This window comes from Osmerus mordax, chromosome 21 (assembly GCF_038355195.1).
Source record: "Osmerus mordax isolate fOsmMor3 chromosome 21, fOsmMor3.pri, whole genome shotgun sequence".
Taxonomy (NCBI): Eukaryota; Metazoa; Chordata; class Actinopteri; order Osmeriformes; family Osmeridae; genus Osmerus; species Osmerus mordax.
This window is the reverse complement of record NC_090070.1, coordinates 8950984-8977245: the sequence shown is the minus strand read 5'-3', so window position 1 is coordinate 8977245 and position 26262 is coordinate 8950984. Positions and strand designations below refer to the sequence as shown.

General features: G+C 49.3%; 1 protein-coding gene across 1 annotated transcript in view; it reads right to left on the bottom strand.

The window, feature by feature from the left end:
- LOC136965656 (alpha-1,6-mannosylglycoprotein 6-beta-N-acetylglucosaminyltransferase B-like) overlaps nucleotides 1–25976 on the bottom strand; it is a 78868-nt gene extending 52892 nt beyond the window's left edge. The window contains exons 1-4 of the mRNA XM_067259842.1: nucleotides 25909–25976; nucleotides 21486–21598; nucleotides 5081–5231; nucleotides 823–932 (exon numbers count right to left, since the gene is read on the bottom strand). Of these exons, the coding sequence (XP_067115943.1) occupies nucleotides 823–932; nucleotides 5081–5231; nucleotides 21486–21598; nucleotides 25909–25976 (442 nt within the window). The remainder of the gene's footprint in view (nucleotides 1–822; nucleotides 933–5080; nucleotides 5232–21485; nucleotides 21599–25908) is intronic.
- Nucleotides 25977–26262: the final 286 nt, after the last annotated feature.

The following is a 26262-nucleotide window of genomic DNA, read 5'->3' as shown; positions in this document are numbered from 1 at the left end:
TCCGAAAGATTAATCATCATCCGCTCGAGCCCCGACAATGTGCCTAATAAAGTCCACCATCGTTCTTTCATTCACTTCATCTGTGATAAAAAAATAATAAATAAATAAAAGCTGTGAATTCAGCTTGGTGCTGTTGCCCTCGAGTCCCAACAAGAAAACAAAGAGAGATAACAACACTAATTTATTTTCATAACAGTAATTACTTGGGAGAGGGGGTGGGATGAAGGAGAGAAAGAAAAGAGAGAGCGAGAGGTTGATAAAGGAGAATGTTCCCTTGATATTCGCCTATGTGTGGCTGCGGGCAGGAGCCAGTGAAATTATTTATGATTTGATTAAAAAAGGCAACGATGGACCACTATAGAAATCAACAACATCGGTGGGAAGCAATAAAAGGAGAAAGGAGGGATGGAAACGAACTACTCTAAATCCCGGGGTGTTCCGCCCGCGTGACGAGGCCGCGCTTCATTTGTTTAGCGCGAAATAGCTCCCATTCATAATTCATATTCAGTCGTTTCCCCCCACAAAGCTCTGGTCATACTTTGATCAAATGGACTCAATTTCTACATCCATCTGCGCTGTGAAAGTGGCATCTAGGCCTATTTAGCATGGCATGCAGTTTTCCCTTTTAGTGTTTCCTGTCTTCACGGCTTTGGCAAAATTATATTTAGATTTGTGTGTTTATAAAGCTGCAGCTATAACCACTGGATGGATAGTTTGGCTAGCCGACAGCCCTCTGCACCTAAACTAGGTTGGCTTGTTCTTTTGTTTTGTTTTTCATAGTCTAACAGGTTCTCAAAGACTAATGAGGCTGGTGTTGAGTACCTCTGCTGACAGCCATGCTGTTCTGAAGAATCTGCTCCACTCTGACAGCCATGTTGGACACGTTCTGAGCGATGGCTTGGATCCTCTCCACCAGGCCTGCAGGCTGGAACCTACACACACACATACACACACACACACACACACACACACACACACACACACGCACAGGCACACACACAGGCAAGCACACACACAAACAGAAGGAACAGTGAGACAACCTATGATTTTGCACTTTGATCAGCTTTCTGTAAGCTGACATGAAAGGAACTGAGTTGGAGAGGGAGAATTGGTGTGTCACCCCAGCTAACCTTCCCAGTTACAATCTGTCAAAAGCTCTGCGGCTTCATCTGCTCTCACGGAATTCAAAGTGAATAACAAACCTGTGGTTATTAAACTCTTCTCTCCTATCTTGTTCCTTCCTCTCACGTCCTGTCTCCGTTTCGACGCAACTCTTTTTTAGATTTCCTCCTCTGTCTCACTCCATCCTTCCACCCTCACCTTCCCTCCAGACAATTATATCCTCTCGCTCAACACACTCTCTCTCTCTCTCTCTCTCTCTCTCTCTCTCTGAGCATCTCTCTTTCTCTCCCTCCCTCTCTCCCTCTCTCTTTCTCCCTCTCTTTCTCTGAACAGATGTAAAGCAATGCTAACTGGCTGCAGAGATGCTAATTGTGCAGCACTTGGTTGGAGCGTGAAATAGAAAGAGGCCGACATTGCCAGCACAATTTCCTCAGCGGGATAAGAGAGTTGCCTGAGTACAATACCAGACAGAACAAGGCTTCTACTGCGTGCTCTGACGGTGGTTTTCTTTTACAGAATAACGGGAGAGAGAAATAAAACAGAGAGACAGAGTGAGAAAGGAGATAAGAGATGCACCGTGTAATTGACAAGAGTAGATACTGCAGACAATACAGGGACAAGAAATAGTTTCAGTAAGTGAACTGGCTGTCCTGTTAGAGTGCATGTATCTGTGTGTGTGTGTGTGTTTATTTACATGTACAAGCAAACGTGCATCTACATGTGTGTGTTTGAACATCTGGCAGTTTTGCCTAATCGGCAAACAGCAGTTAACCCTTGCTAATGTGAAAGATTAGCTAACAGCCTCTTCCTCTCTCTCTAAGAACATGTTGGGGGCCGCTAGCACGTTTGCCTGAATGAGGAACAAATGGATTGCAAAGCTGCTTCATTGACTATCTGTCCAGTCTTGATGAGAGCTACAGGGAGAGTCTACAGAGGATGGTGTGTGTGTTTGTGTTTGTGTGTGTGTGGGGGGTATTTAAACCAAATCTAATGAAGAATAATGAGCTTTTCATTAGCATCTGTCAAACACAAACTACAAGTGCAAACTAGTCAATGACTTGGATGTTTTGTAGGGTGGAAAAGCTGAGAGGCATGAAATTGTATATATTTTCTTTTTACATTTCCAGCATGGCAGATTACATTCACAGATGGTTCTAAAAATGACACTGAAAAAAAGGACAGTGACTTTCAAAAAATGGGCAAACGATCAATTCCAGGAAAATATTCAAGAAGACATATCACTTCAACACAAAGAGACACAAGTCTGTGGTAAACGGATCCAGTTGAGATTTCTGGTGACCTCATACAAAGCTGAACTGTCATTGGTCGGGCCATGACCCTTCTTAGGGGGGCCTCTGGGAAGTGGCCTGTGTGTCCCCTAGTTAGATCCCGAGCATAGTGCCTGTGTGACTGTGGGACTGGCTGACATGCCCCTGGAAGAGAGGTGACCTGCTTAGCCCCAAAACTTATCTCCCGTCACAACTTTGATGGCCCTGCCGCCGTAGCCTCTCCAGGAGGAGTCTTTCTCCACGCGATGAACAGAGACAGATGCTTCCTCTGCAAATGAGCGAAATCAGACGGAGTCGCGGGCGAGGAGAGAGAGAGAGCACAAGAGAAATAATGACAGAAGAAATCAATAGAGAGAAAAGAAAACAAGGGGGAGGTGGGGGGGGGAGTAGGAGAAAGGAAGGAGAGAGAGGGGGAGTTGCTAAGGAGACAGATAGAGGAGTCTGGGCTCTCTTTCGTACTCTCCCTCACAAACCGTCTCTCCCTCTCCCTGTCTCTCTCCATCTCTCTCTTTCCTTAATGAGCGTGTTCTCATGAGGTTTGCTGGGTGGCAATCACCGTGTCCCATCAGCCCTTGCTCTCAGGGCCAAGAACAGACATGTGACACCGCCACCAGTATGTGGGGACACGTCTGCACTCTGGGAGAAAAAAAAAACTCACACTTCGCTTCACCGCATTTGCTCCTGTCACTCCCCATCTCATATCACTCCCCAGCGGGTAACGCCACACCACAAGCTTCTAGAAGCATCCACGGGTGGAAGTCCCACCTCTAGTGTCTTGTGTTTCAACACCGTTCCTTGTGTACCTGCCATTTAGGGCGCCAGTTGTCTTCTCTATGTTGAGAAAGATAATGAACCGGAAAGATCCTGCTCTAGTTTGTTGGGATGGGGGGGGGGGGGGGGGGGGGGGGGGGGGGGTCAACTGGAGTTGGGGTGTTATGAAACAAAATGTCCCCCCTAGTTCCTCCTGGGTAATGTGGGTTGATGCATGCTTTGGGAGACAGTTCTAGGAAGAGGCTGAAGAAAAGTGGACTGTGGGAGTTAACAAAGACCAGAGGGCCGATCTGCCCTCTTTGACTGAGACACTGAATAAGAGTGCGAGTCTCCTTTTCTCTCCCGTTCCCCGCTCTCTCTCTCGCTCTCCTTCCCTCGCTCGCTCTCTCTTTCTGTCTCCTTCCCCGCTCCCTTTCTTGTTATTCCTTTCTGCTCCTTCACTAACGAGTGCCTGCCCTGTGGGCGAATCGCAGGCTGGGGCCTCAGACATGGCGTTCTGTTCGCTCCTACACGGTGGTATGTCAGCTGAAATGAAGCTCACACAAAGATGAGCACGCGCACACACCGTGTGCGTGCGTGCGTGAAACACTACAACTGTTGCCAGGGCCGTCTATCTGTCCTCCCCCTCCCCCTCAATAACCTCTAGGGAAAATCCCCCCCCCCCCCCGCCACATTGCTCTTGCACCTCTGTGAAAGTGTGAAAGCGAGGGAAGGACGAAAGGGAGGAGGAGGAAGGCGGCGAGGAAGGGAGGTCTGGAGGAGTGATGATGGAGTGAAAATCATAATCACTGGAGCAGAGAAAGACATAGCGTATACTGCAGCGGTCACGCTGCGTGTGCGTGGGGTTTTGTGTGTGTGTGTGTGGCTGGGTGTGTATGCCTGTGTGTAACGGGGCCAGTAATTGTTGAGGGAGGGTGCTTGGTCAGGGTGCTATGATTTGGTCCTGTTCCCAGGCCCTAAGTCAGGTGACCTTCGGGGACCCAGTAACTCTACCCTGAAGCACACACACCTCTCAAGACGAAAGTATACGTGTGTGTGCGTCTACAGAATGCTACTTTTCTTCGAATCCCTGATCCTCCACTCTACCATATACAGCACAGAGAATCCTCACATGATAAAGGATTCAACTCATACAGCTGTCTACACGATCCGTCGATGTGAATGTGGAGATTCTGGAAGTCTCTATTCGACCGACCGGGCTACTGGCAGTGTTACGGAGTTGAGACCAGGTACCAGAGAATATTACCACTGTGGGGCAGAATGGTTAGAAGAGACACTGATTCTACTTAACACCCATGCCAGACCCTATTATTCACACCTTCCGCTCAGTGTTCCACATGCAGAGGGGAACCATCAGGTGGCTGAGCAGTTAGGGAATCGGGCTAGTAATCTGAAGGTTGCCAGTTCGATTCCCGGCCGTGCCAAATGACGTTGTGTCCTTGGTCAAGGCAATTCACCCTACTTGCCTCCGGGAGAATTTCCCTGTACTTACTGTAAGTCGCTCTGGATAAGAGTGTCTGCTAAATGACTAAATGTAAATGTAACAAGGTCTGATTCTCGAGATTCTGAGTTGAGGAGAGAATTTTTTGTTGTTGACAAGTGTGAAAAGAGAGAACTTAATCCTGGATCGCTTCACTTATCCAGACAGTATTAACTCCTTGTTCACCCTATAGAAACCCACCAAAAGTGTAGGTTTCATTTGAACATTGGAGGGGTACAAGAAGTTGTGATCATCCTACGTGCTAACACTTTCCCTGTCCTTTGGCTCCAGTATTTACTGGTGGAGACGTGTCAATGGTCCCTCGGCATCGGTAGGGACATATCCGCACCCCTGAAACCTACAACTCTATCTCCAACCTTCCAGACGGGAGCAACAGCAGAACCTATCCAGACCGTACCTGTTGATGGCAGAGCTGAGCTCATCCAGGCGCCGTGTGTCACTGCTGGTGCTGTTGTCCAGCTTGGACAGACTGTCCATCCGCTTGAGGATCACCTCCAGCATGTCGCTGATCTTCCTCAGGACACCCCTGGACTCCACACCACCCAGAACTGAGGAAAGAGAGGGAAAGAGAGAGAGGGAGGAGGAGGAGGGGGTTGAATAACTAGATAGGTAGATTACTATGAATAAGTAGGTAGGTATAGGTAGATGGATGGATGGATAGATAAATAGTTGTACAAAGTTTTCTGTGTGTGACAAGAGTGAGTAACATTCAAACACACAGGTATTTGGTCAAGCCCGGTCTTGAGAGACATACTGCCAACACTCTTCCTGAACGACTCACACCACAATGTGCGGTTCTCCTATCTGCTGGTATGATATGTGCAAGAGAATGTCACCAAGGTCTGAGTCATAAAAAGGAGACAGAAAGGGGAACTAATTATGTTGACATTCCCACGCTCTCTTGCTTTCTCTCGGGGGGGAAGCAATTACACATGACCATCGCTTCCCTTCCATCACTTAGTGAATTAGAGAGTTTATGTGTGTGCAGATAGAAAGTGAGCGAGAGAGAGAGAAAGACGTGTGTGGGTTTGCTGCGCCGCATGCAGGGGTTATGCCAGCGTTGTTGGCTTGGCACCTCAAGGTCACACACAGATGAAGTCCTATTATTTTATCCCTGCGCGTTGGCTCGCCGAAATGAAGCTGTGAATCGCGACGAGACCACAGCGCGGTGGGAAAAGGATAGAGGACGTGGCAAAAAAGACACTTCCTTTGAGCTCCTAGCTTCCAAGGTCAAAGGTCGTTCTTCTCTCCCTCCTCTTCCCATCGTGCCCCTCAGTAGGCCACTCTGACTGTCATGGTAATCACCAGCGCTGAGCCTGCCACTCAGTCACACAGCACGTCGGATCAACTGACAGGCAATTACATCAGATGAAGTCCTCCTCAAAACTGTCAGCCGAAGGTCATTGGCTTCTTATCCACAGAGCAGCCAATGGGAACTCACTTTCACCTAGTTGGGGAGTTATCTGCCCGGTGACAGATAAGGGCATTGTTGAGTGATCATTTTGTGCCCTTGGGTCGTGATGGATCACCGTGTCGGCGTTGATGGCACGTACAACGTTAGCATGATTGGCTCCCGAAGAGCACTAATGAGCATGATGTCATCTTGTAAAAGGGAGAATCGAATCACCCTGCGATCTCATTGGCTGGTTCACTGACAGAGTCGTTAAAACCTCGGCGATGTCTCTTTAATGACATCTTAAGGGAGTTGCAGGGAGATAAGAGTGTGTCTTCGATAAACAAATGGCAGTCTGAAAAGGTGAGGCCTTGGTATTGTGTTCAAGAGATGAAAAGAAATCAAAAGGAAGATGGATAAGCGTGGGTGAAAAGTCAGTCCTCCGAACAGCAGCTTCATCGAGCTAGTGTTAGCATCTCTCTTCATGGTGACTCTCATTAGCCCCTCACTGATCACAGCTTAGCATCCGCATTAGCATTAGCACTCCCGAGGGAGCGACACTGTCTCATAAGGAAGCTCATTGTTTTAAAAGGCTATCGACAGGTCTCTGCCTGCTCGATACCTGCACACCTTTAAAAACACGGTCGCAGAACAAATCGAGAAGCACTTTTACAATGACCAGGATGTTGGATTGTTTTCCAACGAACTTATTAGAATGTAAATGAAGAAATGTTTAGGAGGCGAATGTAATGTCGAGACTGTAACAAGTCAAATCTAGCATCCTGTGTAAGCCATTGTGTGGGAACCTGTTGGTAAAGCAAAATAGGCCCCAAAAGAGCAATTCATAACACACGGTTGCCATTTCTGCAGTGAAATTCCTGTTCCATTTCTCTTCAAGGGAAGATATATTATCAACAGGTCTTCAGTTAATGCCACCAAACCGGCTACTGCTTACTCTCCATTTCACCGCGAGGACAGCAAGCGTTATCTTACACCCCATGACTTTCAATTGTACTTTAGGAATCGCACTTGAAAATCTCATCAGCTCGAGTAAGGAACATGTTTTGGCTTGGGCTTATAGGTTACAAACCGCCCTCTACCTGTTCGAAATCTAGAAAATAAATCCTTATTTAGGATTCAGGAAGTGTGAAGACACACACAGCAAACAGGGCTGGGGAGCTGTCTCTTGGCTGGAAATATTTCACGGTATGTTTGGGCTCTCCTCCTGACTTGGAGGGAAATAAACTGCAAACGCGCGCACACGCACAGAGCGAGGCGCCATATTGGCTTGAATATTTAGCGTCACACTCCACCACATGGATTCCTGGAGGTCTGAAACGCATGAAGCGTGAACAAAGTCCGTGTCAGTGATAGCCTCTAAACGAGCTGCGGAAGTGTGTCACATCAGTGTCATCTGTGTGTGTGTGTGTGTGTGTGCTCGGCAGCCTGCCTAGCCTAACTCCTGAGGGAGAAACTTTAGTCACACTTAAAATATCTTAGCTAAGTATTCCACAACAACATCAATGGAACTACCAAGTCCAGGTACCCGCACACACAAACACAAACACCCGCACACACACACACAATCAGTTGTCCACCACCAAAGAGAGCCTTTAAAAGGCCCAGCGTAATAGTACAAAGGCCCAATGAGTGGATACCGAAGGGCCCTTTAGCGTAGTGCTTGCTAGCAACATGGTGAAAAAGAAGCAAGAAAACGAAAGCTTTTTAGCATCCCAGTGGAGGAGGAGGAGGAGAGAAGGAGGAGGGTGAAGGAGGAGGAGGGTGAAGGAGGAGGAGGAAGGAGGGTGAAAGAGGAGGAAGAGAAGGAGGAGGAGGAGGGTGAAGGAGGAGGAAGAGGAGGAAGTAGGAGAGGAGGAGGGTGAAGGAGGAGGAAGGAGGAGGAGGGTGAAGGAGGAGGAAGAGGAGGAAGGAGGAGAGGAGGAGGGTGAAGGAGGAGGAGGAGGAGGGTGAAGGAGGAGGAAGAGGAGGAGGGTGAAGGAGGAAGAGGAGGAAGGAGGAGGAGGAAGGAGGAGAGGAGGAGGGTGAAGGAGGAGGAAGAGGAGGAAGGAGGAGAGGGGGATGGTGAAGGAAGAGGAAGAGGAGGAAGGAGGGTGAAGGAGGAGGAAGAGGAGGAAGGAGGAGGAGGAGGGTGAAGGAGGAGGATGGTGAAAGAGGAGGGTGAAGGAGGAGGAGGGTGAAGGAGAAGAGCAGTGAGTGCTGGTATGAAGTACTGGTGTGAAAGGAACATTGGACCCTCCATTAAGGGTTCATGGATAGAACTGAGAGAAAGGTTATCGTGCCAGGGTCCCTTCCATTAGGGCTGTGACATTGCGCCCTGAGGGGAGAATGTGTTTGTGTGTCTGTGTGTGTGTGTGTGTGTGTGTGTGCATGTGTGTCTAAAATTGAGATGAAAGGTCAGTATGAGGGTAAGCCTCAAATTCCTTTTTGATGTGGGTTTTGCTTTCATCAATACCTAGCTGCAAAGCACACGTAAGGAGGATTTGCCCTAAAAAACCATATGCTGTGTGTGTGTTTGTGTGCCTGTTCTCTGGTGGTGAGTCACTGTGAGGTGTGCCGTTGTGATTGGCCAGGGGCTGTTTGCATATTCATGAGGTGAAGCACATTCGGAGCTTGAGGGAGGCTGACCTGATGGCAACACTCGCAGAGAAATGAAAATGCGGCGTGATGTCACTGCCCACACACACAAACACAACCCATAATGTATAATGGTATAACATATTTCTGGATAATAGTGTGTATATTAACACTCTCACACACACACACACCTTTCATTCCTCAATACGCATTGATATGAGTGTGTCTGGTGTGTGCGCGTGCGCGGGTGCACGTGGGCAGCGGAGTGAATGCAATCATCTGAGAGCAGTTTTGTACCCTCCTTGGGCTGCACGAAGGGTACGCAACACTAACCCTGCAATCTCCATATCCTATCAACCACTTCCTTCTCCCAATTCAATTACACTAAATTAGATGCAGTTTAATTATTACAGCATGGGAGTTGTAGTCATTAGCCAAATACCGGCAGAGAGGATGGATGACAAAATCAAGACTGCAAGGATGGATCTCTCTGAGGTGTGAAAGCTGTTTCGATACACCTACTGACTGGCATACTGTATTGATGGTGGGCGGGGCATAGTGGGTGGTTTGAGCATCAGCATACTAGGAAAAGGATCCATACAGGATGTCAATATGACTATCCAGGAAGTCAATGTAGCAGGAGAACTGCTATTATTAATGACTGTGGTAAAGCTATTTCAGCTTGTTTGCAGGGCTCTTGTAGATTCAACACAGTGCAAAGGCGCCGGCATAGCAGAAATACTGTACAGAAAAGAATATGGAAATGTCAATGCTTCTACCTGGTCTTCCTCTCTCTCACTTTTTTTCCCATTGAACTCTGTGTAAAATCTCCAAATTGTTTAGTTTCCTAGTTTTCATTTTTAGAGACAGACTTCAGTGTGGTGAACTCAAAGCTAGTGAGAGATAGAGAGAGAGAGAGAGAGAGAGAGAGAGAGGGGGGGGGGTAGAGAGAAAAAGAGAGAAAAAAATCTATTGGCGCTGACAACTTCTGTCACTTCGCCTTTATGTCTGTCTCTTTTTCAAAGCGCGCAGTGAAAGGGGGGGATGAAAATGAGTGTGAGACTGTAGTTCCTGTAATCTATCTCTTTTGTGCCACTGCTGAGCGGCTTCAATTAAAACCTCTCTCCCTCTTCCTCCTCTTCTCCTCACCCCCCCCCCCCTCTCTTTCCCCTCCTTTGTTCACACATCCTCTCACACCCGTGCTTTGATTCCATCCATCTGCGGAACAGTAATCGTCTTGGATCAAACTCTTTCTTCCATTATCCCTCTCTCTCTCTCTCTCTCACACTTTCTCTCTTGCGCTCTCTCTCTCGCGCTCTCCATCTCTCTCTCTCCCCCTCTCTCTCTCTCTTGCGCTCTCCATCTCTCTCTCTCCCCCCTCTCCCTCTCTCCCTCTCTCCCTCTCTCCCTCTCTCCCTCTCTCTCTCTTATCAACGTCCTCAATCTCTAACTATGTCCATCTCTCCCCCCCTCTCTTTCCCTCCCTTTCCCTCTGTCTCATTCACGGCTGTGGTAAAATTAGCACAGCCGCTACGATGATGCGTAGCATGATGTCAGACCCTGTAACAGCGATAGCCTTCAAGCCCCTTCCCACACTGCGGCGTCCCCCTCGCAACCAGAAAAAGGAACACGTAACAAAAACATGATCTGAATCAAGACAGAGGCTCAAAAACAAACGCGCCGCACCGAAAGGCTAATGTGTTTACTTGCACTGTCTGGATGCACTGCCGATTCCATTTGGAGACAACTGCAGTCATTTACACAAGCAGAGGCTCGGGAACGATCCTGTGTTTGATATGAGAAACCCCGAGGACCAATCAGCTTTATTGCCAACCTCGATGCATTTGCCCTAATGAATCCACATCCCTGTGTAATGGATGGAGAGGACTTTGTGCTGCCATGCATTTTGTGTTGTCCATGAGAATCATCATTTTAGAGAATGGGTGTATTCGACACAACCGCCACGCATAAACGCACTCATACATGTGTACATAATGCACATGTTAGGGAGCTGTGAGTCACAGACTGCATACATGGGAATCTAGAACCAGCCTGGATGTCCATAGTTCTCTAGCACACACACACACACACACACACACACATCTTTTTCTGTCTCGGCCTCTCTCGCTTCCACACACCCTCTCCCTCTCTGTCACACACACACACACACACACAGTCTCTCTATCACAAACACTTATTCCCCCTCCCCCTATCCATCCATCTCCTCATATCCTCTGCTGCCCTAAAGGTCCATGGCTGCAGTAGGAGAGTAGCTCGTGGTCTTCTAACACACCCTGAGCCTGGCTTTGGTCCTGACCCAGAAACATGCTAAAACTGCTTAGCCATGTGACATTCTCTACATACTATATGTCTGGATGCTGTCCTGACCTGCCTCGAATACATTGTAGCACCTTCTGGCTGTGTCACTGGGATCCCCAGCAACAGTGCAGGCCTCTGTTACTGGGAGTGTGTTAAGGTTAGTGTTGACTTTCATTACGTCTCTTTGGTTTTTCATGACCTGCAGGTTATGAGCCCAGCTTCGGGGAGCACTCCCAAGGCCCAGACGTCAGTGTGTGTTAGTGTGACATTGAAACTGGGTGAGGTGTGTGCGTGTGTGTGTGCGTGTGTGTGCGTAAGCCTAAGTAAACCACAGTCCACTTGGAGGTAGATGAAGAGTAGATATGACATGGCCTTTTCTGTGTGTGTGTTCGTGTACGTGTTTTTGTATTTGTGTTTGTGTGTGTATGCCTCTGATCTATAATCAGAAGTTCTTGGAAAAGCGGCGAGTGAGAAAGAGAGAGAGAGAGAGAGAGAGAGGCTGTTTCTTTTCATTTTTCCTTCTAAAGACCACTACGAAACAGTACACAGAAAGCATTTTGTGGTTCTTGTTTGCTGAAAACCACTAGACCATCAATGGAAAAGCAAGAAAGAGTGAGGAAAGGAGAGAAAGGTGATGTTTTTCTCGTTCGGAGAACAGCTACTCAACCAGACATCTGGGCACTCAATCCTATCTATCTATCCATCTCTCTCCCCAGCCTCTCTCCCTCTTTCTCTCTCGCTCCCACTTTCTTCTTCGCTGCACTCCTTTCTCCCTCTTACTCGCTCTCTCACACTCTCTCTCTTCGCTCTCGTTCCTGTTTAATAGCCGTTCTGTCTTCTTCCGCCCCCCCCCCCCCCCCCCCGTCTCTCCCCCTCTGTATGTGTGCGTTCTTTGCAATAATTCACCTCACAGCAGATATATTAGCATCTGTCAGGACTGGGCCTGAGCTAAAAGCCTTGGCAGAAGGCGACGTATTCTGCTTGATGGCACACTTCATTGCCCTGGCACCCGCATTCATCCTGTTATTTACTCACATTTACAGGTAATGAAGCGATGGACTGGTGAAGCTGCAGGGAGGCGGCGAGCCCGGGCCGAGCCAAAATGGACGCCAAGTTCCGTGGAACCGCATGGGGGATTAAGGAGGTCATATAATGCATGGAGCCAAAATGGCCGTCCAAGCTGCTGCATAATAAATGAAGAAACTGTGACCAGCTGAGCAGGTTCCAATTGGTCATCGGGTTCAAACGGCAAACATCGTGAGCCAAAAAGGAGGATTTAGGGAGACAACATATTTTGGGCGTCTTTAGAATACCAATGACTGGATCAAGTTCACATGGATGTACATGGTGTTCGTTTTGCAGGAACAATTTTACAACCTGCTACAGTACTGAGAGGAGTGTGCCCAACCAGACAGAAAATCCTACTGTGTCACATAGTTAGTACACTTCACAACCCTCTCCCTCCCTTTCAGAATGGTAAAGTGGTTGTTGTAATGCTGGCTGAAGGAACAATGCTTCACTGAGTACAGAAGTAGTTGTGGCAGTAGACCACTTCCAGTCTTGAGGTAAACAACATCCTTCTGGAAGACTCCTAGTAATGTTTCCGTCATCAGCGAAACATCCACTCTCGGGTTTTAGTGCACAGATAATGCAACACCAGTGTGAGCAGCGCTGATGTCGACTGTCAAAGATTCACTGTAAAAACCGTAAAGCGAGGATATGTTTTATCTGCGTACATTACTCACTGACACGTTTTGAGATTGCAACAAGAATAACTTGTGTACGGACTTTGTGAAAGGTCAAGAAAACCATAGCGAACTATCAGTAGAGAATAGCTAAATCCTTGGACTGGGAGAAAATAGGAGTTTTTGTTTTCTAAAACATAGTTGACCTCTATTCCACTCTTACACACACTGGCGTCATCTCCCTCACTCTATCTCTCCCTCCATCTCCCCCCCCCCCCTCCTCCTGCTCCCTTTCTCTCTGAGGAGCTCTGATCTGGCTCCCGCCCAGTCTAATCTGACAGCCATGTCGGCTCCAATGAGTTTCCGCGCGGGGCAGAGCCACCACAGTCGCACCCTAATCGCATTACATCTCCCATACCTGAGATGCGACCGGGTGATGATGCGTTTTCATCCCCGTGATGGTGCGCTGATGGGTTGTTAGTTTCCGTATCAGGGACCTCAAATCAACCCTGCGCTGCCGTTGACAGAAGATAACTGAGAGATATCATTTTGTTCTCACGAAAGAGAAGGCACTGGGTTTCAAGATGAAATTGGGGTCTAAAGACAGATACACACACCCACACACGCACGCACGCACGCACACACCAGCTCATGTGCTAAGTGTGTGTGTGTGTCTGACACACACATTCAAACACTTCCAAACACAAACATGCACAGACAAATCTGTGGGGACTTATATTGGAGTTTAATCAATTATTGACACATTTCCCTTCCCTGCTGGGTTTAATGTCCTGCTGAAATATTAATAGCCGTGGCTAGACTGGGAGGCTGAGGTGTGCGTAGGGCACCGGATGAGCAAACCTGACGTTCGTCTTCCTTGTCATCATCCCTCCTCTACGCCTGTCATCCCTCGATCGTACCTCGCGACACCAACAAAGAGGAACGTGCCATCGTTCCCGCGCTTTAATACAGCGCGTGTTTGTGTGTGTGTGTGTGTGTGCGGTGTGTGTAAACGCGTGTGTGCGTGTTTTCTGTTTCCCATCTTTTCGTTTTTTTCTGTCACCTGGAGATGTGCTCAGATGTGGAGAAAATCCAGCTGGTTGAAGCAGATAACACAACACACACACACACACACACACACACACGTGTTTAAGGGGTTCCGAGCGACACACTCATCTCTCCTGCCCTCAGCCGCGGAACACCAGGGAGACTGATGCGGATTTCAGTGACTCCATTAAGGGAATGAAACCAATCAATCAAACGGGAGATTCATCTGACTCCGAGACTCCATCTCCCAGCAGCCCATCAACAGGAAGTCCAACTGTGCCAAGGCGACTGACATTTTATCAGTCATTTGTTGCAGACGGGACCTTAGCTGACTTTCTGCTCCATCGCTTCACTATCTAGACTGATCCTCAGGAATTTGTGGGGATTTTCTGACCAGTAAAAAGCACTAGTAGTTGTGGTATTGTTGCCTACAAAGTTCAAATGCACATTTGAAAAGTTTCCCTGCTTATGTTTTGTTGAACAGTTTAGAAAAAACTGTGAAATTACTCCCTGAAGTACATGTGTGATTCCACTGCCATTCCAGGAATCCAAATGAGCGAAAACACTATTGTCAGATATTTCTTTACAGTTGTCTACTGCTGATCTGTCGGACTCTTGAGATAAGCACTGTTATTGCACTGCGCCCTGGAGATGGGTGTATGGTGTGAGTGTGTGTGTCTGTCCGTGTGGCATTGTTAACATGCACTAAAGCTTGAGGAAACTGAAATATGAGTGTTTTTTTTTCCAGATACCAAGCGCATGCTTTGAATCACAGTCAAAATAGTAACAACAAAACACAAACATAATGAGCAATACTGTTATTCCATCGCTATTTGATCTCAGAGAATAAACAAATGCCTCGGTACAGCACTGCCTGTTGGCAGGTGCAGGGAAGCGTTTATTAAGTCTCTCAGACCTGTAACAATGCATATCCTGTATGCAGCTCAGTAAAACTTGGTACATAAAGTTTGATGGGAATCAATTCCAAAAACCTATATATTTTAATCACAGGAGAGTAGCTCAGATATAATAATAACCCAATAATTAATTCATTTAGTTGACAATTTTATCCAGAGCAAATTTTAATCTGGGACCTCTTGGGATGTAGCCAAATGCTCTAAGAATGAGCCACACTAAAGCCCTGATACTATGAGGTAAATTATGTGTGGAAGCCACTTCACTGTTGCAAGAGAATTTGTTTTTGTTTTTTCTTCAATACCGGCGCAGATAACTAGAGAGGTATTGTTGTTTGTGACAGCTCAACAGCGATGTTGTGTAAACGCTGGTGGCGACGTGACGCGGCGCCGTGGCACGTACCATGGAAGTAGCTAGAACATGACAGCTAATATCGCCAGCTTGCTGATGAGCCCCACCCATTCACCCACTCATCTGCAGAAGGCACCTGAGGGAGCCGTGTGTGTGTCAGTGTGTCTGTCTGTGTGTGTGTGTGTGTCTGTGTGTGTGTCTCTATGAATGGGCATCTGCGTGTGTCTGCCTGTGTGTGTGTGTGTGTCTGCGCGCATTCCCCTCCCTCACAGCCCCTCCCAACAGTAGAGGCCTCAATTCCGCACAATCCTCCTCTCTCCACCTTCGAGAGCTGCTTCCTACTGAGGTGATGTGACAGCGTGCCTCCGCAGACACACACACACACAGTGACCAGAGCGCTGACAGACACACACACACACACACACACACAGTCACACACACATTTCAACGAAAAGGCTTTCAACAATCACACTCGGGGAAAAGTCAAGCTGTCTCCAGCTCAGAGAGAGCGGGCTCGGAGCCCTCTCCTCTCGTCCTCTCCAGGGTGTGTTTTTGTTGTTTCCTCTTTAACGTACCCGGCTCACCTGTCACTCTGAGCCCGGTACTGCACACGCTCCGGGGGCCTTACGTAAAAGACTCGGAGCCAATTCAGTGGGGTGGTGACTGGTTACAGAGATGGAGATACAGGGAGAAAGAGGAGAGAGGAGAGAGGGATCGAGATTGACTCAGAGAGTCAAAGAGAGAGAGAGAGAGTCAAAGAGAGACAGAGAGAGATAGAGAGGCAGAAAGACAGAGAGAGAGAGAGAGAGAGAGACAGAAGCAGAGAGAGAGAGAGAGAGAGAGAGACACACAGAGACAGAGACAGAGAGACATATACATAGACAGAGACAGAGACAGAGAGAGAGAGACAGAGAGACGGAGAGAGAGGGATGAGTCATCTCGACCCTATTGCTTGAGGGTCATACGTGGCGTGCATCTTTACAAATTTTAATTTAGGATGTTTCAATCAAACACGCACACTGGTTTGGTCAGTGATGTGAGAAAAAAAAAACAAGCGAGAGAGAGAGGAAGTGAGCAAGAGACAGCTGCAGCAGCTGAGTGGCGATGTCAGAAAGGGGATGGTGAAGGGGAGGAAGGTTCAAGATGAACAGCGATGGAGAAAGACAGACACGGACTGAGAGCGAAAGAAGGAGAGACAGAGAGGGAGAGAAAGAGGGAGAGATGGTGGTGTCAGACGAATATTCCCCCAGTGTGCCTGTGGAGCACTGAATCAAAGATGAGTCTGTGGTCTGTGTGTGTAGAGGCAAGGAGGGATCACCTCCCGCTGCTCGCTGGTTCTTGGCCTTCCCTCTCTCCCTTTCTCCCTTTCTCCCTTTCTCTCTCTCACCTCCTCTCTCCCTCTTGTCTGTATTTCTCTCTCCCTCTCCTCTTTTTCTGTCTCCTTTTTCGCTCACATCCTCTCTCTTCTCTTTCTCTCTCTCTCTCCATCCCTCTCTTCTCTTTCTCTCTCACCTCCTCTCTCCCTCTCGCCTCTATCCCGCCCCCTCCCTCTCTTTCCCTACCTCCCACCATCTCCCTCCCCCCCCTCTCTCTCTCTCTCTTCTCACTCTCTCCTTTTTCTTTTCCTCATTTTCGTTCTCTCTCTCTCTCCCCCGGTGCTGCCCTCAGGGAGAGACTTGTCATTTCCTGTCTTCCTTACAGCGGCTCCTGAAATAGCACCGCAGCGTGCGAAGTGTTCCTCCATGAGCCGAGCTCGGAGGAGGCGGCGAGGAAGCTCCACGCCGGCTCCACAGTACACAGCACCTGACGCTAACACACACTCGCTTTAGCGTCCTCCCGTTCCTTTTAATTGGTTATTAAGGCTCGGAGCCACAGTGGGGCGGCGCCGAAAGAGGCTAAATGAGAGGGGGTTGCTTCCGACTCGCTTGCTAGCCGAGCGGGAGACATTTCACCCTGGAACCAAGCCTTCGTTTGGAGGGTCTCTGTCGGGTTTGAGAGAGGGGGGGGGGGGTGGGGGAGGTTCAAAGCCTCTGACATTGTTTCGGGGCGTCCAACTAATGGATTCATCTACCTGGCGGCGATCATTACCGCCGGTTTCTGACGGAGGTGGGTTGAGGCTTCGGGCGATGAGGGCCCCTTGTGAAACGCATTCAGAAGCGCTTACGGTTAAAGAGGGGTAGGGAATGGGAAAAGAAAGAGAGAGAGAAACACATGAGCCAGGCTAGTAGCTGTAGCGGTACAATTATTCGCTCTCACTTCAGGCACTTGATAAATGTATTCATCTCTGAGGGGCAATAGGGAGCGAGAGGGAGGAAGGGGAGGATGAGGAGAAGCATAGGAGAGGGGAGAAGGAGGGAGGGCAAAGAAGCAATCCGGAGTTGCGTTTGCTAAGCTCTGCTAGTGCTATCAGCCAGTGCCAGTGAGGAAGGCGGAGAAAAAATAAATGACAAATTCCAAACGTCTTTACAAATGAAGGATAGATTTTTTTTTTTTTTACCTACCGCTGTCAAGTTACAGACGTCTAGAGTCGGTAAAAAAAAAGTGGGTACAAAAATAATAACGCGAGTACAACGATATCACGACTCGGGAGAAATAAGCAGCTTAGCTGAGAAGCGATGAGCTTGCGACTCCTGGACAAAGCCCGGTGCTGACGAGGTAATTGAGACGGTATTGCGTTGCCCCAGTCACGAGTCCGGGACGCATACACACAGTACTGGGTGGCAGGAAGCAACAACATTGTGGCCGCTCAGCCGGGATAGAAAGGGCTGGGAGGGGCGGGGTTTCCTTCTCACTCAAGGGGAGCTAGACCGTGGACAATTGTGTTTTGAGGTGAGATAGTTCTCTCATGAATATGTGCGGGGGTTGTGAATGGGCCACGGCTGCAGAAGCACAGATGATGGTGTGGCGTTCGCCAGCCGGAAAACAGGGAGGACAAGGGAGGTGTTTGGTAAAGAGCAGCTCGTCCTACGAGACACATCACTCTCAATAGCCCAGAACTGGCACGAGTCACTAATGCAAGGAGACCGAAGACATCCATATTGAAGACAGACGGTGAATTAGAAAGCCCGACAGTGAGTGAATTAGTGCAACGCAGACACACTATGAATATTTACCCAGTGTCACGTTGCATCACATACCTTCCATCTCCCTTCTACATACATTTAAGTCTCCCTTTCAGAAGCCTCTCAGAACTCAATACATTATGTAAATGTCTCGTAGGAGACGGGAACGTCTCGATCGGCGGTGCCTTGATAGAGACGCATCCTCGGTTCAAATTGAACCCGACAACAGAGGGTCCCCCAGGCTATCTGCTGCTCCGGAGAGATCCGCCCCGTAACTCGCAATCCAAAGGAGGTTTCCGTTCACCTGCTGCCGCCGCCGAGCCGGCACGCACGCACGCTCCCACTCCCGGCACGCTCCGCTACCCAGAGGAGCCCCCCAGGCTACGGCACGGCCCGCCGAGGAGCGCAACTCGACGTACGGTGGCTGGGTACGACCCAGCACCTGCCGCCAGAGGCGCGGGGGGGGGGAGATGGGGGGGGGGGGGGGGGTTACGCAATGACGTGCCGCGTTATTTCGATATGTTGGGAGTCTGTGACGGAGTGGAGAGCGCTATCTCGTCATGAATGGGTTTGGAGGGAAGGTGGTGGTGGCGGTGTGTGTGTGTGTGTGTGGGGGGGGGGGTGGGGGGATCCTCGAGGGGCAAGCCTCCTCTTAGTGGGCGACCCAGAACGACAGTCGGTGATAACGGACTGTGTGTTTCATCCGTTGCCAATGACGTCCTCGCTGGGGGCGAACATCGCACTGAACCCATAACAGGCCCGTTGTTCCTGCTTCTCCACAGAACGTTTAGTGAAGCGGCTCGTGTCTCCCAGGCCTCTGATAGGGTCGTTTTATCCATACAGCAGTCGCATAGGGAGTCATTACGTTCCTTCCGCCCCCCCTTCCCCCTCCTCCACTGGGAGATGCATCACCAGTGCACACTGAGGGAGCTCAGAGCTAGAACAAATAGAGCAACGAGCGCAGCGGTTACGGGCACGCGGAGAAGTGTCACCAGAGCCCTTGTGGTAAGTACAAACTGCGGGGCACCGGATAAACGGGCTCTTCGGGGAGACGCTTTGATGGCGACGTCTCGGGCGGCGCTGGAACGGCGGCGCGGCGTCCTCCGATTTAAAACGAAAAGAACCCGTTTTTTTGGGGGGGGGGGGGTTTCTCTTCGCCGCAACCTCCACTTTTTTCCTCGTCACCTGGGCTGTCACATCTCGATTCGGCGGCGAGAGAGGAAAATTCTCCCCCCCCCCCCCCCACCTCCCTCCTCTTCCCCCCCCCCCCCCCCCTTCATCTCCCCCAACCCTCTCATTTTCTCCCCGCTCTTCTTTTTACCTTTCTTTCTTTCTTTCTTTCTTTCTTGAAACATCCCTTATCTCTTCCCCTCGGCCTCCCTCTACCTTCCTCCCCCGCTCGACCCTCTCGTTCACCCTGTTCCCCCTCTACATCTCGTACAGACGTAGGCGTATGAGAGGGGCGGTGAGGAGATTTAGAAACAGCGCCGGGATCCCGGCCCCCTCGGCGGAGCCAGACAATCCAGGAGAGGCAGTGCGGTGACAACGGTAGACGAGCACAATGCCACGAGTACCCAGACGTTCGCTATGACGACAGACAGCGCCGGCAGTGCGGTGACAATGTTATATACCGTAAAGTAAATAAAACTGCTGGTGTGAGGCATGCAGATTTCTGTGAACGAAGCCTTGCTATTTTGACGACTCATTGTAGCCAATTTCGGTTTTGCGTGCATGATGAGGGGGAAAAAAGGCTTTTGTTTGTTTAGTTTGAGATTTATTTTTTCTTCCAGCTGTGGGTGTCAACATATCAGATAGGAACCTATTGTTATCTCCCTAACTGCTCCTGTGTGGGCTTCAAGGTGACTGACAAGCCGTATTCAGAAGCAAGGAAGTTTCTCTGCTGTAATTATTTCCCACAATGCAGCATCCGACAGTAAGTACATACTTTTCCTATTGATTCCAGAATCACAAAATGACAAGGGATTAAGCAGTGTTGGTGTTTGAGTGTGTGCGTGTTTTTCTGTGTGTGTGTTGGGGGGCGGGGGGGCGTATGGTATGAAAGTGAAAAAAGAGAGTAAATGAAAATGTGACTGTGCGTGTGTGTGACTGTGAGAGTCTGGCTCAGTGTTTGTAAGAGAGGGAGAAAGTGCACGCGCGCGCGAGTGCCAGGGCACTGCAGGTGGTGCACAGATAATTAATAAAAGGGCCACTTGTTTTCACAGCTGATTTGGAGCTGAGCAGATGGAAGGTCCTCTTCATCTCCCTGGTCCCAGTCTTGTCCCACATTTCAGCAATCGCTCCATTAAACAGACACTTTTATGCTAATTTAACACACGCACTCGCACACACACGCACGAGCACACCTACACCCGTGACTGCTGCAGTTGCGTGATGCAAACGCCGTGACACATGCACATACATCTGTGCACATGCGCACACACCCACACGTACGTACAGCCCTGCGAGGTTGGACAGTGAGCAGATCTTAATGAGCTAGTTCCAGATGTCTACCCAGACATCAGGGCAAGAGTGATTAATGAATCATGCGTACACACCGAGACACACACACACACACACTCAACCAACACACACTGACCTCCCCAATCTCTCTCCCAACCCCAGGATTATCTCCTGTTAGAAACTGCTCATCCTCCTCTGTAAGAAGCCAAGCTTCTTATTTTGACTCGGGCAGCATGAGAGACAGCTGTGAAGCCGCGAGGACCTCTGACTTCACACTTCACACCTTGCCGAGCCAGAAGGATTAGGCGCCACCCTCCGCCACCCCGCCATTGGCCGGCAAGCCCTGGGATAAGGTCACGTGACAATCTCTGGTCGCCCGATGTGATAATGACATTTCTCCAGCGAGATATTGGGCAGCTGGAGGCAGGCTTCAGAGACCACATCACTCTGTTATGAGACCTACAACTCAGCGCAATTTCTTCCTCGGCACCCAGGAAGTGTTGATCGAGTCTGAGAGCCGGGTGTGGAGATTGATCCCGATGGGAGCGAGACATGGGGTTACCGGGAGATGGGGTTGCCGTAGGAATGCAGACTACCGCTCATTTATACAGTGTGTGTGTGGGTGGGTGTGTGTGTGTGTGTGTGGGGGGGGGGGGGGGGTAGCATCGCACACTCATGAACAGAAAGCCTCCCGGCTATATGGGCTTGTCAGGGTATTCCCTGAAGTGTTGGCTGCAACTGTTACTGCATTTATGAAAGCACAGCGCAGCTTTATTGGGAGCGTTGTGAATGAAAAATGGTTTGAGGTACGATGCTGCGGCTTATGAGGTCTGGATACAACATGAGATCCCTTTTATCATGCAAAACCTGCTAGGGAAGACATGCACACACATACGCTCGTCCACAAACGAGCATACACAGATATGCTTGGACAGACCACACACACACACACACACACAGACAGTGTATTCGTACCTTCTGTCCGGATGGTGAATGGGGAGTCTCCCAGTCTCTTGGCTGAGAACTGACCCCCTAGGGAGGTCATTAGAAAACACAGGCTGAAGAAGCCAATGCCAACCACGAATATCCTGGAACGGAGGAGAAGGAGAAAGAAGGAGGGGGGAGGAAGGAGGGGGGAGGAAGGACGACAGTGAGAGGAAGGAGGGGCCGACAGAGAGTACAGGGTGGAATCCCCACCCCGAAACATGAACGGGATCAGAAAATAACGAAAGAGAAGGACGGAGGGAGGAAGATGGAGAGAGGCAAGGAAGGAGGGGGGGGGGGGGGCGGAGGAGGAGGAGAGAAGAAGAAAAACAGTCAAGATATTGCACGGCAGGAGGAAACACAGCACAGCGCCGGAGAGCACGCTAGGGCTCTAAAGGAGAACATGCTAGAGAACATGCTTGTCACTCACAGGCCTGGACACCCCCTCCCCCTTACCCCCAACGCCCCCCAGCCCGCCTCTCCGTGTCTGGGGCCGTGCGGGGTCCCGTCCCCGCCCGGGGCCCCTGGAGGGGTGGCCGCTGCTGGTTACCTGGCTCGCATTCCACTCCAACCAGGCTCGTCCAATTAGAGACAAGCTGCTTGTCCTATTGGCCCCGGCAGCGCATGGCTTAAATTAATGTAGCTTGTCAGGTGCACACACGGGAGTGCACGGCGCTCATGGGCAAATGAGTTCTTTTAGCTGAGGTGGGTAGGGAGAGGAGGAGAAGTGGTGCGGCGGGTAAAGGGTTAAGGGGCGAGTGAGAGAAGAGGGGAAGAAAATAGAGCGCAATCGACTCTGCCTGTGCTTGACTGCAAGGAGAGGGGGGGGCGGGGGGTGGAGAAGGGAAGGGAACAGGAGAGGGGGGGGAGGACAGGAAAAGGAGAGGAGAAAGGAGAAGGGAAGAGAACAGGGGAGAGGAGGAGGGGGGAGGACAGGAAAAGGAGAGGAGAAAGGAGAAGGGAAGAGAACAGGGGAGAGGAGGAGGGGGGAGGACAGGAAAGGAGAGGAGAAAGGAGAAGGGAAGAGAACAGGGGAGAGGAGGAGGGAGAGGAGAGGAAAAGAGAAGGTAGGTATACAAGGTATACTGGGTTCAAAAAATTGAACCCAGTATACCATGGATCTAATCTGGAGTGCAACACAGCCATGACGTTGCCCCCTGGACACCCCTAAGTCCTGCATGGTGTCCGTATGGGCTCCACCATACAGACTTCTCAACTTCACAGTTTGCATATTTAAACAGACAGCGCAGTTCGCTTTCTATTCCCTGGGTCTCCAACCATAAGTGTGTGTGGCTTATGTGTGTAGTTTATGTGTGTAGCTTGTGTATAGCTTATATGTGGAGCCCGATAGCATCCCCTGCCAAGCCAGCACCTTCTGCGTTAGTGTCTGCGCAAGCAGCTGTGAGACGCAAGGCCTCACAATAACCGAGAAAAAGCACGAGTGAATTATTCATTGGTTTACTCAGGGAAGAGAAACAAAGAGTGGGGTTTTCTAGAATGCCGGATTCTGTGCCAGCGATGACATGTCCGGATTACCCATCCATACGTAGAGTAAACAACTTCAAGTCCTCAACCAACACCTCGGAATGGCGTGAGATCAAACTCCACAAATATGTCAGTCAAACGCACACACGCCGACTTAAAAATGTACATAGATTTAACAAAGGTTTCTCTTGATAGCAGCCCATCATCTGTGGATGCCTACAAGGTATCGAAGGTGTGGACCATGAACGATTTCAGAATTATAGAGCAGAAGTGGTTTGGCAGCCTTCCAAGGTGACTTCATTTCTGCACTGAGAGACAATTAAAGTCCTTAGTCATTGGATGTGTCATTATTGCTGTTTCAGCTTTACTCAAATACCTGGACAAGGATTGGCAGTCGGGGGCAGGTCTCTGTTGGACCGTGGTACAAACGCATTCGTTTTTTGAAGTCCATATTAGGCTAAAATGGGTTTTAAGATCCTGCACTGAAACCTTTTCATGTCATTTAAAATTGGGATGAAACCCCAGTCCTGGTTTCAGTCGTGCGTCACTTGATTTAAGACGCCGAGGAATGCGTCCTTCCTACACTGGTCCTCTTGGCCTTTGAAATCAGCCTGTATTAAGGATATGGGATCTTGGGCTTGGTCTGGGAAATATTGCTGAACTCTTGGGGTCCCCAGTTCCACCATTAAGAAGCACCAGGGCTTCCTCGCTCAGGGAGAATGGAGGGCCAGTGACTCAAACCATAACGATATCTCACACGTCCACTCCTAACAGCAGGCAGATACTCATCCTGCCATCTCTCTTTATTCCTGTGGACTGGAACATTCTCCGATATTGAATTATCGCTACCCATCTGTTCCGGCATATTGCGCGACGTGTCGGGGGATAATTCCATCACTGTCGATGGAGCGCGGTGCTATTCGGACAGATTAAAATCTGGGGAGCGGGAGGAGGCTTTGTTGTGAGGCCTCGTCTGGGATTACGAACGGACGCCTGGGATTATTTACCTTTAAACCAAATTGAGGTTTCATTGACCCGAGTCATTGCTGGCATAACCCGTGGTTAAAAGATTGACTCGAGTCCAGTTCTATTGGGCTACTGATCTAAGAGGGATTTGAGTCCAGCCGTCTCACTGGGATTAGGGGAGCTATGTGGATGAGGAGAGTCTCCGTTTGCAGGCCTACAGCGTCAGGCTGGGAGAGGGAGAGAGAGAGAGAGAGAGACAGAGAGAGAGAGAGAGAGAGCGAGAGAGAGAGAGAGAGAGAGAGAGAGAGAGGGTGGAATGGAGGGATGCAAATCACACCAGGCGGGAGGGGGCCGAGAGTCTCGGACCTCTGCACTTTGCCTGCCTGATCCATCTTTATCAACACTCCTCTTTGACCTGCGGCTTGGGGTTGTGACTGAGCATGCCAGACAGTGTGAGAGAGATAAAGAGAGAGCTAGAGAGACAGAGACAGAGAGAGAGACAGAGAGAGAAAGAGAGGTTAAGGGTGTAGCGGATTGACAGTGATTGCTTGCCTGTGTGTGTGCGTTTGCATGCCGCGCGTGTGTGTGTGTACAGGCGGCCCCCGTCTGGGCGATCACTTCCTCCTTATCGTTAGGCTGTTTTTCAAAGCTCTTCTGTGGGTGATAGGGGAGGATTAGACAGGGCCAGCCTGACGCATCGCTAATTAAAAGGCTTAAAGTAAACGCTTTGGTCTTCTAATTGGATAAGAAGGCGAGATTCGCTATCTCCTAATTGGCTTTCGCACACGTTCCCACTAATCAGATCTCACCCCCAGGTAGATTGAAAGTGAATGGAGTTAGAAGCCGTGTGCAAATGCAGGTTCTCCAAGGATTCCACAACTTTTTGGTTCAGAGAGTCCGGGTCAGCCCTCCGTTGTGTGGGATTAGGTTATCGTTCCCGCATGTTCCATTGCCCTTGCTGAAGATAATGTAAGGCTTTTGAGGATTACCAAATATCTGCTACCTCGGTTGGTTAAGTTAGTTGATGATTAACGGAAAATATTGGGTTTGCTATGGGGGGGGGGGGGGGGGGGTTCACAGATATATTTAATGGGTTATTATACACACTCCTTTTAAGCATAGCAGGAAATACCCGGGAATGGGCTTATGTTAAGGAGGTACACACACACATGGTAACAAACAAGCTGCACGGTTTTAGTGATAACCTAATTTTCAAGGTAAAAAAACACAGTATAATCTCCTAGCAGCCTTGTCTCTATTCACATCTGTTTGCATGTTAACTACTGACGTAATGGATGGAACTGCTGTGGGACTTGTGGAGGAAGGCAAGCCAAGCGCTAAGCATCTTACTCGACCAAGGCTCGCTTGATTGATAATCGGCCTCACTTTTAGTTGTCATGGGATCCCTCAGCGGGGCATCCGTACGGATCCAGCTGTGGACATGCAAGGTAATCATTCATCCCGATTTAAATTGCACTGCTTCGTTTGTGAAAACATCTGGCGAACGTCAAACCACAGTGTAATAAACACAACAGCGTTCACGGGCACACGCACGGGCAGCCACAGGCCCGTACGTGTGCGTCAGAAAACCCCTAGATGTATGTGCAAATCAACATTAGAGGCGTTGGGGTGTCTGGCTCAAAGAAGAAATATGATAGGCTTGTCTGACAAAGTAACTTTTTGAGAGGGTAATTGTGCAGGTTACGCAGCCTTCCAGCAGCATAACGTTTCAGGTAGGCAGTGTACTTTACATATGATCGTAAATTGCACAGAGCCTTTGAAGCTTACAGTATTCACAGAATATGCTCTCCACAACTCCTACGCCATATCGAACTGTACAACAAGTATTTACCGAATGTATAATTAAAAGCACGTTCGTTTACTACGTTAGCAGGTCAATGTAATGTAATGAGGTAGCGTCGATACTCTAAATGATATGCAGTTTCGGTTTGTTGCTTCTCACCTGAACGGCTTGAACGTCACAAGGCATCTTCTAACCATTATTGTACCGTCGGTGTTCCCAGCAATCATTTTCCAAAACGAGCATCCAAACTGTCCGCTCCCGACATCGTTAACCCCGTAACCTGGAACTTGACGAGGTGGTGCTGAAACAGTTGCATTTCAGCAGCGTTGTAAACAGCTTCAACGGTCCACGTCTCCAGAGTAAGAAAACAAGTCATATGTTAAATAAAATCCATGGATTTTTTGGGTTGTGATTTATTTACCTTCGACGCGAAAATACAATAGGTGAAATTGCGGAAAATTGAAGGCTATGCATGCGATCGTAGATTGAGATTTCACTTGAGAGTGGAAACTC